The 13105-nt window shown below is 35.6% G+C and overlaps 2 protein-coding genes across 2 annotated transcripts; both read right to left on the reverse strand.

The window, feature by feature from the left end:
- Positions 1–3374, reverse strand: LOC126617805 (cytochrome P450 714A1-like). Its single transcript, XM_050285864.1, has 5 exons — positions 3000–3374; positions 2452–2678; positions 2024–2274; positions 1094–1493; positions 1–724 (listed from the first exon to the last, which is right to left on the reverse strand). The coding sequence occupies exons 1-5, from the start codon at positions 3295–3297 to the stop codon at positions 296–298; spliced, it is 1605 nt and encodes a 534-aa protein (XP_050141821.1). The 5' UTR covers positions 3298–3374; the 3' UTR covers positions 1–295.
- Positions 3375–6616: 3242 nt separating this feature from the next.
- LOC126619613 (uncharacterized) lies at positions 6617–8263 on the reverse strand. The gene is made up of 2 exons (XM_050288026.1): positions 7661–8263; positions 6617–7270 (listed from the first exon to the last, which is right to left on the reverse strand). Exons 1-2 carry the CDS (start codon positions 8212–8214, stop codon positions 6727–6729), a joined length of 1098 nt encoding a protein of 365 aa, XP_050143983.1. The 5' UTR covers positions 8215–8263; the 3' UTR covers positions 6617–6726.
- Positions 8264–13105: the final 4842 nt, after the last annotated feature.

A 13105-nucleotide genomic window follows, 5' to 3' on the forward strand; every position in this document is an offset into this window, starting at 1 on the left:
TCATGCTGCAGACAAATAAGCTTATAATTAATATTACATATTTATAAAATTTATTGACCACATTGCATATTGTAGAACTGGGAATAGGTTTCACTTTTGTTTACAAATAGTTTAATATTGTAATCTTTGTTGATGCCAAAAAATGGTTCAACTGAGGTCTATCGGGTGATTGGTCAGTTGGGAATGCTAGCTGCTTTCAAAGGTATTTTAACATTTCCGATCGATCAAGCACTTGACATAAATAGAACTTTTTTTTTTTTTCTGGCATCAACAACCTTTCTTGAACCAGCTTCCTTCATTGCACACGCCTAACAAGAAGTTTGATTCCATGTTTAGGCAACAACAACATTTTGTAAACAGGAGAGTGCTGATAGTTTGGGGAAAGGGCAAAGGAGAACTTGGATAGAGTAAGAGAGAGTACTATCTTGAGCTGCACCATGCTAAAAGTTTGGCCTATACACAATCGGCTCCCATAACCAAATGGCATATATGCTTGGGGATATTTGCATGCTTCAGAGACCCCATTTGCAAACCTCTCGGGCTTGAACTCATCAGCATCCGGACCCCAATTTTCGGGGTCACGGTGTAGTGTCGGAATAAATGTCCATATGTGGACGCCTTTCGGCACATCCAAGTCCCCCAACCTCACCTTTTCTAGAGCTTCCCTTGACACTAAAACTGAAGGTGCATAAAACCGCAGGCTCTCTTGAATCACCATTGTCAGCTGCACATACACAAACATTGTAGCAACAATTTTAAATCACTACTACACAAATGGCCTTTTCACATAGATATAGGATTTATGTGTATTGCTTTAACACACCAAACCGTGTGAAGGAAAAGAATAATATTTATCAAATACTTAAGAGAATTGTAATTACCACTATAAAAGAGTGTGTGATGGCAGTATTGTCAATAGCATTGTATGGTAATAACACAATAAATGGGTAATGTTAGCTTGTCAGACAAGACAGTGAATATTGTTCATCCAAATTCACAGTTCAGCAACAAAACATCTTACGTCATCATATAGTATGACAAGAAAACAATTTCCCACAGTAAATAAAACAAGATGAGAAATCAACTTACGTACCGTTTTCAATTTGTTCAATTTATCCGTGTCTTTCAAGCAATGATGCAGTTGATCATCACCTCCACAGACTTCAGAAATCTCGGCACGAATACGTTCTTGCCACTTTGGGTGTAATGCCAATAGCATCAATGTCCAGGAAGCTGTAAGAGCAGTGGTCTCAGAGCCTGCAAAGTAGATACTTCTACAATTGTCTAGAATAAATTGGTCTGTTTTGTGAGTGTTTTGATGCATGTCACTGCTAGTACTTGCAGCACTTTCCAGCATCATTTGTAATAGGTCCTTTTTACATATGCCACCCACTTGGCTTTGTTTTTGGCGATCCCTCACTAATTTGAACAACAAAGCGTCCACCTCTTTCCTCAAACTCCAAATCTTCTTGTCATTCTCTGTGGGAAAGAAGCTGCATGGAGGGCAGCAGACGTCAAATTCAACATTTATTTTGATAAAAACAGAATAGAATAAATAAAATGAAAAAAAAAAAAAAAACCAAAAGATATATATATACTTCCTTCCTTCCTTGCCAGGAAGGAAAGTCCTCCCCAATTTGACATTATTTCACGGTACAAACGGGTCATAATCAGAATCATTCTTTTAGCATCATTCAAACGTCGTTTCTAAAAAAAAAAAAATTCAATTTGGAGAATGTTGAATGTTTCACATGAATCGTCAATTTCTTCAGTTCATATGGATGATTAAACCATCTCCAGGTTAAATGGATTTTTCCAAAAATGATCTTTAGATGATAACAAAAATAATGATAGATTTTGATTATGACTTTTCCTACTTTATTAGAAATGAGGGAAGTATAATCCAAAACCAAATATTTGTCCACGGCACGGCACTCAAAGACTAAACAACAAGAAGACAGCAAACAAAAGATGAAAAGAAAATTACAAAAACATGCATATCGAAAGAAAAAAAAAAACGAACCCAAAATTGATAACCCCAAAGAGCAAAATTGGATTTGACAAGGCCTCCTGGAGGAGAGCAATCTTTGCAAAAATCTGGTTGCCTTGGGAGTAAGTGCTACCAAAACAAGCTCTTGATATGATATCAGCAGACAGGGTCTTCAGTTCTTTATCGACTATTATCTCCAAAACACCTCCCTCACTTTTTAGTAAACGTCTTTCCCATGTCTTAAGAAGTGCCACTGCAGATTCCTCCATCATGTCCATCATGCCCTACAATACTCTCCGATATTTGAATTACCAAAACATGCTTTTATAGTTTTTAAAGAACAAGAATTTAGACTGCTTAGTCTACCTCTTTCATCACGTGATACTCACATGATAGGAGAGGTAAGCACATAGATGTATACAATATGTGCTACCTAGGGAAGCTCGTTGAGTATATATTACCTTGACCTTGTTAAGGAAGAATTCGGGAGCGATGAGTTTCTTCTGGTAGGCAAAATCTTGTCCGTTGGCCCGAATTATGCTGTTGCCTATCAAGGGCAGGAGTGGCTTACTCAAATATTTCGGTACACCCAAATCCATGTAGTTTTGCAGTTTCAGCTCCTTTAACAACTTGGGATCACTCACATACATGTGTTGTTTGCTCCCCGTTGAGTACATGTATACTGGACCTGCATATATAATATATATAATTGCATTCATCAAATTATATTAATAACTTTTGTTCTCAATTCCAAATCAAGTTTCTCTGAGTGGAAGGAGGGTACGCTGCTGTAGCAATCAGATGATTTCCTAATGCGCAGTTATGCTCGCCTAAATCTCATCATACGTGTCTATAAAGAAGTGAACCTAATAATTAATGTAAAAATTGAACCCTTTGCTGTATATATACATATAGAAGTTATAACATGGTAAGAAAATATGTTTCCTGTAATTTACTTATTGTACTGTACAGTACCTACTGGGTTATGCAAGTATAATTAGTTTCATACCGTACTTCTGCTCCCACCGCTGAAGATACGGAAAGATGGAGGGAACCCAATTGTGCTGGAAATCTTTAGGATCAGAAGGTTCATGGATGATGTTGGTGGTGGATTGAATTTTTTGCATCTCTGTTATATTCCCATCAAGGAATGAAGGTGGTGGCCCTCCGATGCCTTGCTTCCGAAGCACTGACCGGATCCTTGCAGGTTTTAGCCACATCTCCTTGAACAATCGCATCACCACACTCAAAACACCGATCAACACAAGTGACCAACATATCATTGCTACCTGAAGACCCTCTGCCATGATCTCTCACTGCTTATGAGTTATGAGTGCATGGTTTTATATAGGTCCATTTACATTTAGGCCCTCACAACTCTTAAACTCTGGACATAAACTCACGGATATTAAAACTTTATTATAACTCTAACAGCAATGCCATGTAAGGTAAAAGATGTCCATAAATTTTATTTTATTTTATTTTACAAAACAATGCGATGTCTATTACGTTTTTTTCTAGACATTAAATTTTGTTTTTGATGGTCAACAACATTTAATTTGTTTTTAAGTTATTGTTTGCTTTTGTGTAAAATAAGCTATTAGATGCATTGTCTCTAGTAAAATTTAAACAATAGCGACACTGTTTTATAAAAATTAAACAGTAAGTAAAATATATGCGTTTCAAACAATAGGTAGATTAAACAGTGATAAAATATAGGTAAATTAATTTTGAATCAAGGGACTGGCTACAGTATTATGTATTTAATACAATTATTATCTAACCATTGAGATAATGATTGTATTAGATACATGTCGAGATGATACTCATTAAAAAAAGAGCTCAACCATTCCACATCATTTAAATTTACAAAAAACGATTTAAAATTTTGATCTCCTTAACATTTTTAACATTTATTAAATCAGTGACACCAATGAAATTGTACATTAATATTATACACTTTTTTTTTTCTTTGCTCTTTTAGGTTTTTCCCAAGCACCAAACACATTATATATTATCTTGAGTAATTATATATTACGTGGACATGGAGGAATCCATTGGCTTAAGAGTTTTTATTTTCTCAAATGCTAGTGCTATTATACTGAGCAGCCTTGCCTTGATTTCATATTTGGCCTACGTGAGTTAAGCTGAAATTAAGGAATGTTTTATTCATCTTGCCTCCTCTTTCACTCGTTGTTCTCAGACAACGTTGGACTAACAATACACTTTAAAAAGCTCATTCTAAATTTTCATGTATCCGTTGCTTATATTTTGAAAAATGCTAGGGAGACTATGTTTTTAGACTATATTTTGTAAACTACATGATGTGGTTGTTGAAGGTTAGATATCTTTTTTAATGATTTAAATTCTCAATTGCCTGATCATATGATCTACAAAATATAATCTAAGTACATGAGATTTCTAGCATCACTTCTATATTTGAGTCACATTCGGATTTAATATGTTGTCATCGTAGGGTTGTTGTTGGTTACTTTAATTATTTTATTTTATCATAAAGATTCAAAACTCATTATTTTATTATTTTAATTTAAAACGTTGTATTTCATTTGAAGAGTCATAATTCTTTTTTAAGGGGGTATGAGGAGTTCTTTGAATAAGGAATCTCAGACAGAAAACAACATACGTTAAAAATACTATGTTTCCTTCACCCTTCATATTTCTATCATCGTCAATTTTACAAACCTACAATTCATGTGTTTTATCTTTGGGTAATTGATCACTATTTGGCAATTCCGTTTGTCACTGGTGTACATGTATAGCAAATCAGACATCCTGTGAGGCTTTATGTTGTATCTTGGAGTTGTAGGAACCGCCATAACTTGCACGTGGGGAGACATCTACGACTTTAGGGCAGTGACGTCGCGCCTCTCTTTGGTTCATAGGCTAGATTTTCTAATTCTCTTTTTCTCATTTAATTTGTCATAAAGCTAATTGTAATTATACATTTAATTTGTTATATTTGATTATATAAATTGTTAGCATAATTTTGCAATATATTTCACAGTTGCAAGAGGGAAGAGGCCTATGAAAGAAAACATAGCCCAAAATCCAATGAAAGAATAAGCTGTCCATATCATCCGCAACTATATTCATCTTTCTATAAATATGCTTGATCTCGCAATGACATAGTTTGAGATAAGATCTCAACTAGCCAAAATAAAAGTGTACAAAAGCGTATGAAACTTAAATAGCTGCTATGGTAGAATCTGACTCAATAAAATATTTAACGACCCCAAAACTCCATGCTAATTGAAGATAAAAAAGATGGCCACATCTCAACCACCAAAATTTCACTATCATAGAGTTGAATCTTTTCCGTTTATATCCATAATAAAAGTCTATCAATAAGTGTCTACATATTATTTTAAAGAAATTTGGTGACTAGAGTTTTGCAAAATAAAATTTTGAGAATATATCTTTGGCAATCTGACGTTGTATTATACTTTTTACTAAAGGATGCTCGTAAGAGAAAGAGCTGGAGATAAAAATCTGATCGCGAATGGAAATAGAAGGTTAATCCATTCACGGTTAATAGAATTATAGAGGGATTTGAGTCGATTTATAGACTGAAGGTATATTTGTTGAATATGAATGACACATAAAGTAGGCTGCAGCAAGTTGTCTTCTCCTCTCCGTCTCTTCTTCTCTTTTTTTTTTTTGATAAAATCTACCATCTTTTTATTTCCCTTCTTCCTAAAGCTTTTTCATCTTCTCAAACTCCAATTAGCTTCGTTGTCAGCAAAGATAACGATTGACAATTACAAGAGAGACACTTTGAGTGTTGTGAGCGGGGAGAGCGGGAAATTGAGACCTAGGGTTAGAACAAAAGGGGTTTACTTGTAATTGTAGTGTGATTTGCCTTTGCTAGGTGTTTTGATATTTTTCTTGTGGTTGAGGGCTGTTGTAAGTATTCATACTATTGAGGTATAAGAAATGATAAACCCACTTCCAATTGGCACTAGAAATCGTTTTTTTTAAGGTGTGTTTGCTTCTGTTCGGTATTTTGATAACAAGATCTATGGAGAGATTTTGTACAACAAGTTCATTCCCTTATTTTACATAGGTTTTACAATATGTATGGCCTCACATTATGCCAATTAGGCCAGAAAATGACTTCTAAAGTATTTTTTGTTCCTTGATAAGTCCCTTCTATATTATTTTATGGTTATCATCGTACATACCAAAAGTGCAGGGACGATCGGTCGTTGGTTTTGGACGAACCGTTGTAACCTAAGCCTATAAATATAAATATAATTTTATGATGATTTTATTCTTTGTACATGAAACACAAGGAAAGTACTTTGAGAGATCGTGAAGGGGTGTGTGAGATATCAAGTAGGGTTTAGAGGAGCAAAGAGGTTCTTGTAACCAAAAAGACTTTTCGTAATATAGTGAGGTATCTCGAGTAACACCAAAGTGGACATAGGCATAATCGTCGAACCATTATAACTTCTTGAATTCTTGGTGTGCATTTGCACCCTTTTATGTATGGCGTTTTGGTTGTTTTGTATAATTCTTCTTACTTGTTCGTGTGAGTAGTGGAACATTTTGGTTGTTTTGTAATATTCTTCTTACTTGGTTGTTCATGTGAGTAATCAAAGTCCATCGAAAACAAGATCTTGTTAGAAGAGTTTGTACATAAAAAAATATTCATGTGAACCAAAACTAAAACCACACTACAACAAACATGTAGATACGTCAAAAGCCAAAATTAATCAGGACATGGATGTTTGTTCAAATGAAGTTTTGCAGTGAGCAATTGCAGCCTGAATTGAGGTTTCTCTTGTATGAAAATACACTTTATTACTATGGTCATCAATTGTAAATCCTTGGTGAATTGGGGAGGACTTAATAGAACTTGGGCAGCTCCTTGTTCTTCTTTCTTTCCGACCAGTACCACCTGTGCTCATGCTATTTCCTATAGCTTCTAAAAACCCTCTAACTGCGCTCAAGTTTATCTCCAATAATACTCTGGACTTGTCACCTCCTCCTACTGCTTCTGAAGAGTTCTTGGTCCTGCTGCTTTTCCCTTGCTTCTTTTGAACCGACCATGGAAGAGTACTGCTGCCACTCTCTTTCGATTTGTTATTCTTGCGTCGACGATTAATGTTTTGGGATTGGTGAGGATCGTCATCGTCGCAAGCAGCTAGGCGGGGTTTTGCAAATGAAGCTACCAGGGCTCCAAGATTCATGGCTCGGAACTTGAAGAGCAACTTCATGATGCCACCTTTTCTTGAGGTTCTTTTGTTTGATGCTTTCCTTTATTAGTTTCATGCAAATACATGCCATCTGGTAATTAGTAAAGGGTATTAAATCAATTTGTAAGCGGACATTGTTTAGCCTTTTTCTAGAATTGACTTATTTTTTATTAATGCAAATTACATGTTGACAACATATATGCAGACAAAAAAATTATGCACTCATGAAAGTGTGATTAAGCTGAATATGTAAAAATACCTACTTAAATTTAAGAATATAGCCAGATATTGTCCTTGTTACACCATGCCGACATGTTATATATGATATGACTGTTGCACAATAACATGTACATATTTTATAGTTTTGGTGCATTCACACTAATTTTCAACGAAATGAACAACTATTATAATAAAGACATGGGTATTTAAGTTGTTTATTAGTATCGCATACCTGCTCCGTTCCAGGTCAGCGTCGTCCGCAGGGGTAGGGGATTCCGATGATGACCGGAGACCAAACAGCAGCGTGTTGACTAGCCGGTTGACTCTGGGCAGTCTTTCTTTTGTACTAGTACTTCTGTGGAGCCTTGAAGGCTCATCCGATCCTAGCGGACCCCTAGAACTGCCTTCCATGGAAGAAGAATCGAGCGGGCAAGAATATGATACTGTCGGCGATGACGGAATATGGTTTATTGGGTGATCAGAAGCAGGCTTAGAGACGAGATTGGGAGAAAGGGTGGTGGCGGAGAGCTCCGGGAGAAGACTAGACGAAAACGATATGCGCAAGTAATCGGCATGGTCTAATGCTCCACGATCACGATCTTCATCCTCATCATCATCTTGGTTTGATGGTTTGGGATGATCATGGTGATGATGGTCAAGCGCTATTTCGATGTACGATTCATCGTCGTCGTCATCGTCGTCGGTGAAATGTGAGAGGGAAGAAAAGTTCATGTCGGACTCGGAGCAGCTGAAGGAGAAACTTCCTCCATGGCTCATACTTTCCATCTAGTTAAAGCCAAACGTTACGTACACAATATACATCTGTAATTATTTATATATATTGGGATCGCGGATCATATATATATATATAGAGACGAATAATATCAGCATAGAGATCTATAGATATAGAGATATGATATATTGCATGTGCATGGCCAAGCCAAAGAGTGGAGAAATTTTTCATTGTGACCGGAACACGAGTGGTACACCACGTGTTTTTATATAAATGGTGAAAATTTTTATTTTTTAAGTTATTAACTTTTTAACATATATATCTCATTATTTGTATAGTCACATATGATGTACCATTTCGTGTTCATGTCCCATTGAAAAATCTCTCCAGAGAGTGGGGGAGGAGGTTGGAAAGTCTCCTTCCGAAATCCACAAATTAAGCTAGGAAATTAAATTTACAAGTAAGAAGCTAGGGTTGGTCCAAATAAGTACACCAGTACCAGCCGGTCACATAACGTGAACCGTCCTTGTTTAATGTTTGAAAACTCAAACCCATGCATATACTAGCAAACCATTGGCAAGTGGTCCAAAAGTTGGTTGCTTGTATCAATCGGCCAGAATTTGAGGATCGAATCCACAAATGCATGCAATTTTTTTTTCCTAAATTTAAAGTTAAAGGGATTTTCTTAAATTAAAGTGAGATTTTTTCATGGATTATTTGACATCTCCCAGTTAACATCAATTTTCATGCTAATATTATAAAATATTATATCAAAAACATAAAATGATAGATAATACGTGAAGGGTTTTACTGTTGAGATACTCCTTGTAGCATTTGTCAAAAAAAAAAAAAAAAATAAAAATAAAATTTCTTGGTCGTCCTTGTGTTGCTCTTGAAACTTTAACTTCTTGCTCACGAGAGATTGTGAAAACTATGATGACCCCACTTTTTGGTTGGTCAAATAAATGACGTAAGATGAAACCTATTGGATGGAAGCTTCTAATCTTGGTTATATAAAATCTTAAGCAATTTCCGAAATTTGAGCTAAGTTGCCCCTTGTACAAAAGTAAAATATATAATTTATCAACCTACGGGACACCATCTTCATTAATTGCGATTAGCATTTTTTTCTTTGATCGCTTCTCCAAAAAATCTATTAAATTAGATATTGTTTAGTCATTTATATATATCGAGCAATGAAAAATTCAACATGACTATGTTACTTGATATTAAAATCATCAATTTAATTAATATACATGAATGACAAAGCAATGTTCAAAATTTTATTATTTTTTTAAATAATCTTTAAATGATGATTAAAAGAATAAATTGTCCTACTTATACATACAACTTGAACAACAAACATACGCTAATCATAATAGATGAATCGAGCTCAATTCCTGGCTGGTGCATTTGTTCGTTTCTTCGGACGGTCGAGGTTTTCCAAAAAATTTAAATAAATAAATAAAATAAAATAAAGAATAAGGTGAAGTACCATTGTAGTGTATGTAAGTGTATTGTCAAATTTAAACTTTGATTATTGACACAGAAGTAGTTATAGGATAAAGAGATCACAAACAGTCCTCCTTCAATAGATTTCTGGAGCTCCAGAGAATTGAGATACGCTCTCAAAATTTGATTAATAATATGAAAGATTACAAACCTAATTAAGATCAAGATGACCTATTTATAATATAATTTAACCCTAAAAACTCTAGGAATCTAAATAGGAAAGGAATTAAACCAATGAAAAAAAATATTAAAAATGAATTTTTCATAAGCAGCCAGCAATGACGATTGAATGCATTATCAAGTTTATTTATTTTGTAATGAATATTAACGATGAAAATGGCATTTAAACTACAAATTTGTCCCCACATTATTATATAGTCTAAAGATTTACATAATCTAATTAAAATGAAATTAACCAACCCCTGGATTCGAGGATTTTATCAGAATATTTATTTGTATGTAAGTGTGTGTGAAATAATGTTTGGAACAAATTCCAGAGCCTACCAATTGGCATACAACCCTGAGAGAATATTGAAGAGATTTTTTAGTGTGTCGGGAACACGGTCCAGTACAACGAGTGAATAAGATAAGTGGCTGAAATTGTTTTCTAAGTATTCAACCACTTTTATTATAACACTTGTTTTACTGGGTCATATTCCCGACACACTTAAAAATTTATCAAGAATATGGATTTGTAATTATATCATGATATTATTCCTCAACCTAAGGGATTGTGAACTTGCGATTGGTTTTCAACAGAGGCGACATTCTATTGTCATAGTGAGCAAAAATTCTGGAATAACAATGAGAGCTTATAAAATAGAAGACAGTTAAGTTAACAGCCAAGGGAAATTTATCAGTGGAATTAGTTGTCGAAGACTGGTGGAGACAGCAAGAGTAAAACAGGACAGGTTCACCACCAACGTGTATCTCAGGCTTCTAATATAAAGCTCTGAGACTCTTCTCAGGTGGCTTTTAGGAACACCGTGACGGCGGTGAACTTGTTCCAAAACTCTTCCTATGATCTTGTGTTAGTGATTTCAGACACCACCACAATAACACTAATCCTGTTCATGTAAGTCTTTCTCCTCAAACTAACCAGTGGGGCTGCGTCTGCTTCAATCCTTCACAACAAGAGACAAGAGCCAAGCCAGCCAACTGTTCAACTTTTAGTGATCTGACGACCTTTCACTTTGCATGGAAGTTTCCTTGCATTCATATAAAAAGAATATGAATTGTTAAAGTTGTAAGAAGTAGGCGTGGGTTCAAAAAACTGAAAACCGAAAAAAAAGGGATTGAAAACCGAACCGAGGTAAAAAAAAACCGAACCTAAACGGTTAAACCAAACCAAACCGAACTGACTCTGGTTCAGTTCGGTTCGGTTTCTGGGGTTCAAAAACTGGACCGAACCGAAGTATAAATTAATGATTTTTTTTCCTTGAAACAACGTTGTTCAGTCTTCAATCTTGTATTGGTTTGTCGTTCAGTCCGAATTCTAGAACCCTAAACAATAACATCGATCCCTTTCCACTTCTTCTCCTCTGTACTCTGGACCCTCTCCTTCCCACTCCTAACTCCGCCGCTCTTTCCCTTTGTCTTCTTCTTCCTTCATCTCACATCTCATTGTCACCGCGCAAGTGTCGCCGTCTCACTCTCAGTCTCGCTCCCAATGACTCGTGGCCGTGACCCGCGACTTCCTCTCGCCGTTTCGAGTCTCTACCCACGACTTCCTTCCTTTGCAAGGTTAGTCTCATGGTAATTTCTCTCATGTTCTACATATTTTGTTTTCAATTTGATGCGTTTTGCAGATTTTGTTTTCAATTTCTTGGGTTTTGTAGCTTTTCAATTTCATGGGTTTTGCAATTTTTTTTGGGTATGTTGGATTTGATTGGGTAACTTCATTTCTGAACACTATTAGTTGAGGTTTGATTAATTTGTGAGAAATTTTGGTTATGCAATTTGTTTTGCTATGCTAGATTTGGTTCTGTAGCTTTCACTCCAGGGTTTTCTCTGCAGCTTTCACTCTAAGGCCATGAAACCAAGCTAAAACCCACAGAAATATGCCCCATAAAATAATTAAAATGGTCAATTTTATATCACCAAATCCTTCTCTTTCAATTTACTCACAAAAATATGCCCCTAAAAACCTAATTTTTATTCATAGTTCATGGAGTCTGAGAGGAACCCATCTGGGACTTAAAATTGTCAACAACTTATCTATAACTGGATATATACTCCTTCGTGCCGTCTCTAGTCATTTGATATCACAGAGGAATTCTTGTCATCATCTTTTGTATTTGTAAGTTTATACATTTACGGGCCTTTTTTTTCTTCCTTCATAAGCATGCTTAATTGGAGTGTCAGATATTGAACAATTGGATTGATAAGCAGACAACAGTTGTACTGTTGTAGTATAAGGGTTTAGCTTTTAAGATTTTTGAGGTTGCCTTCTGTGATTCTCTGAGCAAACTGAGAAACTGAGCAAAATGGTAGCTTAGCTGTGGAGTATGCATGAGTGAGCAAGCTTTTAGAATATAGTTTCTAATTTCCTTATGCACCATCTAATGAAAACCACTATGCAGTTTCTAATTTCCATGCACGCCTGACGCCACGGTGCAATAGTTAATGTAATCGATTCGTGTGTGAAACTTTAAGGGGACTTAAAATTTATGTTTGTTGCACTTTCTATGTGTTTGTGTGTGCCTTTGCAGGTTTTTGAAAGACAATTACGTTGCTTTTGCATGTGCATCCTACCTTTGCTTTTATATAGAATGATTATATAAAAGCAAATGTAGGATGCTATGTTGCCTCCTAGACCGCCTAAGCGTTGAGCTTGAGCTTGAGGACTTGAAGATTTTATTTGTGCAAGACATGAAGTGATGAAAGCTTGAAGGTTTATTTGACTCGTGTGATGTTTATTTTAAATTTGGACTTTGTTGATGCACAAAACCGGAGGGTCTTGGAACAACGTAAATCCGACCATGAATCTGCAAGAAAGTAAAGAACACAAAATGTATCGTGGTTCACCCCAATGTTTGGGCTACGTCCACACTGATGTTGATTGTATTTCTCTATAACTGTATGTATGGATTACAAGTATGAGGGGGAGTCCCCCAGAGAAAGAGAGAGCTTGAGAGAGCTTTGCTTTGAATATGAGAGCCTCTATTTGGGGATGTGAGGCTTGAGGACTGTGAGGGTGAGGATGCCCTTTTATAAACTAAGGGCTCCTCCCCTTTTACATGAATCATGGGCTCAATGTCTGGAAGCCCAAGTAACGAGGCCCAATATAATATGGTACCAATAGACTTTTTGAAGACTTAAATTTTGATGTTTATTTTAAGTTTGGACTTTGGAAGACTTAAACTTTAAAAGTTTATTTTCATTGTCTTTGATTATAGTTGGAATTCTTATGTTATGTTGGAGATGTTAAAA

Source organism: Malus sylvestris, chromosome 4 (genome assembly GCF_916048215.2).
Source record: "Malus sylvestris chromosome 4, drMalSylv7.2, whole genome shotgun sequence".
Classification (NCBI taxonomy): domain Eukaryota; kingdom Viridiplantae; phylum Streptophyta; class Magnoliopsida; order Rosales; family Rosaceae; genus Malus; species Malus sylvestris.

Bases quoted from the DNA above. Each gene is read 5' to 3' on its own strand.
- LOC126619613 (XM_050288026.1), bottom strand. From the start codon at position 8,214: ATGGAAAGTATGAGCCATGGAGGAAGTTTCTCCTTCAGCTGCTCCGAG. The intron at 7,271-7,660 runs GTATGCGATACT...AAACTAATAAAG, and splicing joins GCTGACCTGGAACGGAGCAG to GAAAGCATCAAACAAAAGAA.
- LOC126617805 (XM_050285864.1), bottom strand. From the start codon at position 3,297: ATGGCAGAGGGTCTTCAGGTAGCAATGATATGTTGGTCACTTGTGTTG. The intron at 1,494-2,023 runs GTTCGTTTTTTT...CCCTCCATGCAG, and splicing joins TTTGGGGTTATCAATTTTGG to CTTCTTTCCCACAGAGAATG. The intron at 725-1,093 runs GTACGTAAGTTG...GTGTATGTGCAG, and splicing joins AATTGAACAAATTGAAAACG to CTGACAATGGTGATTCAAGA.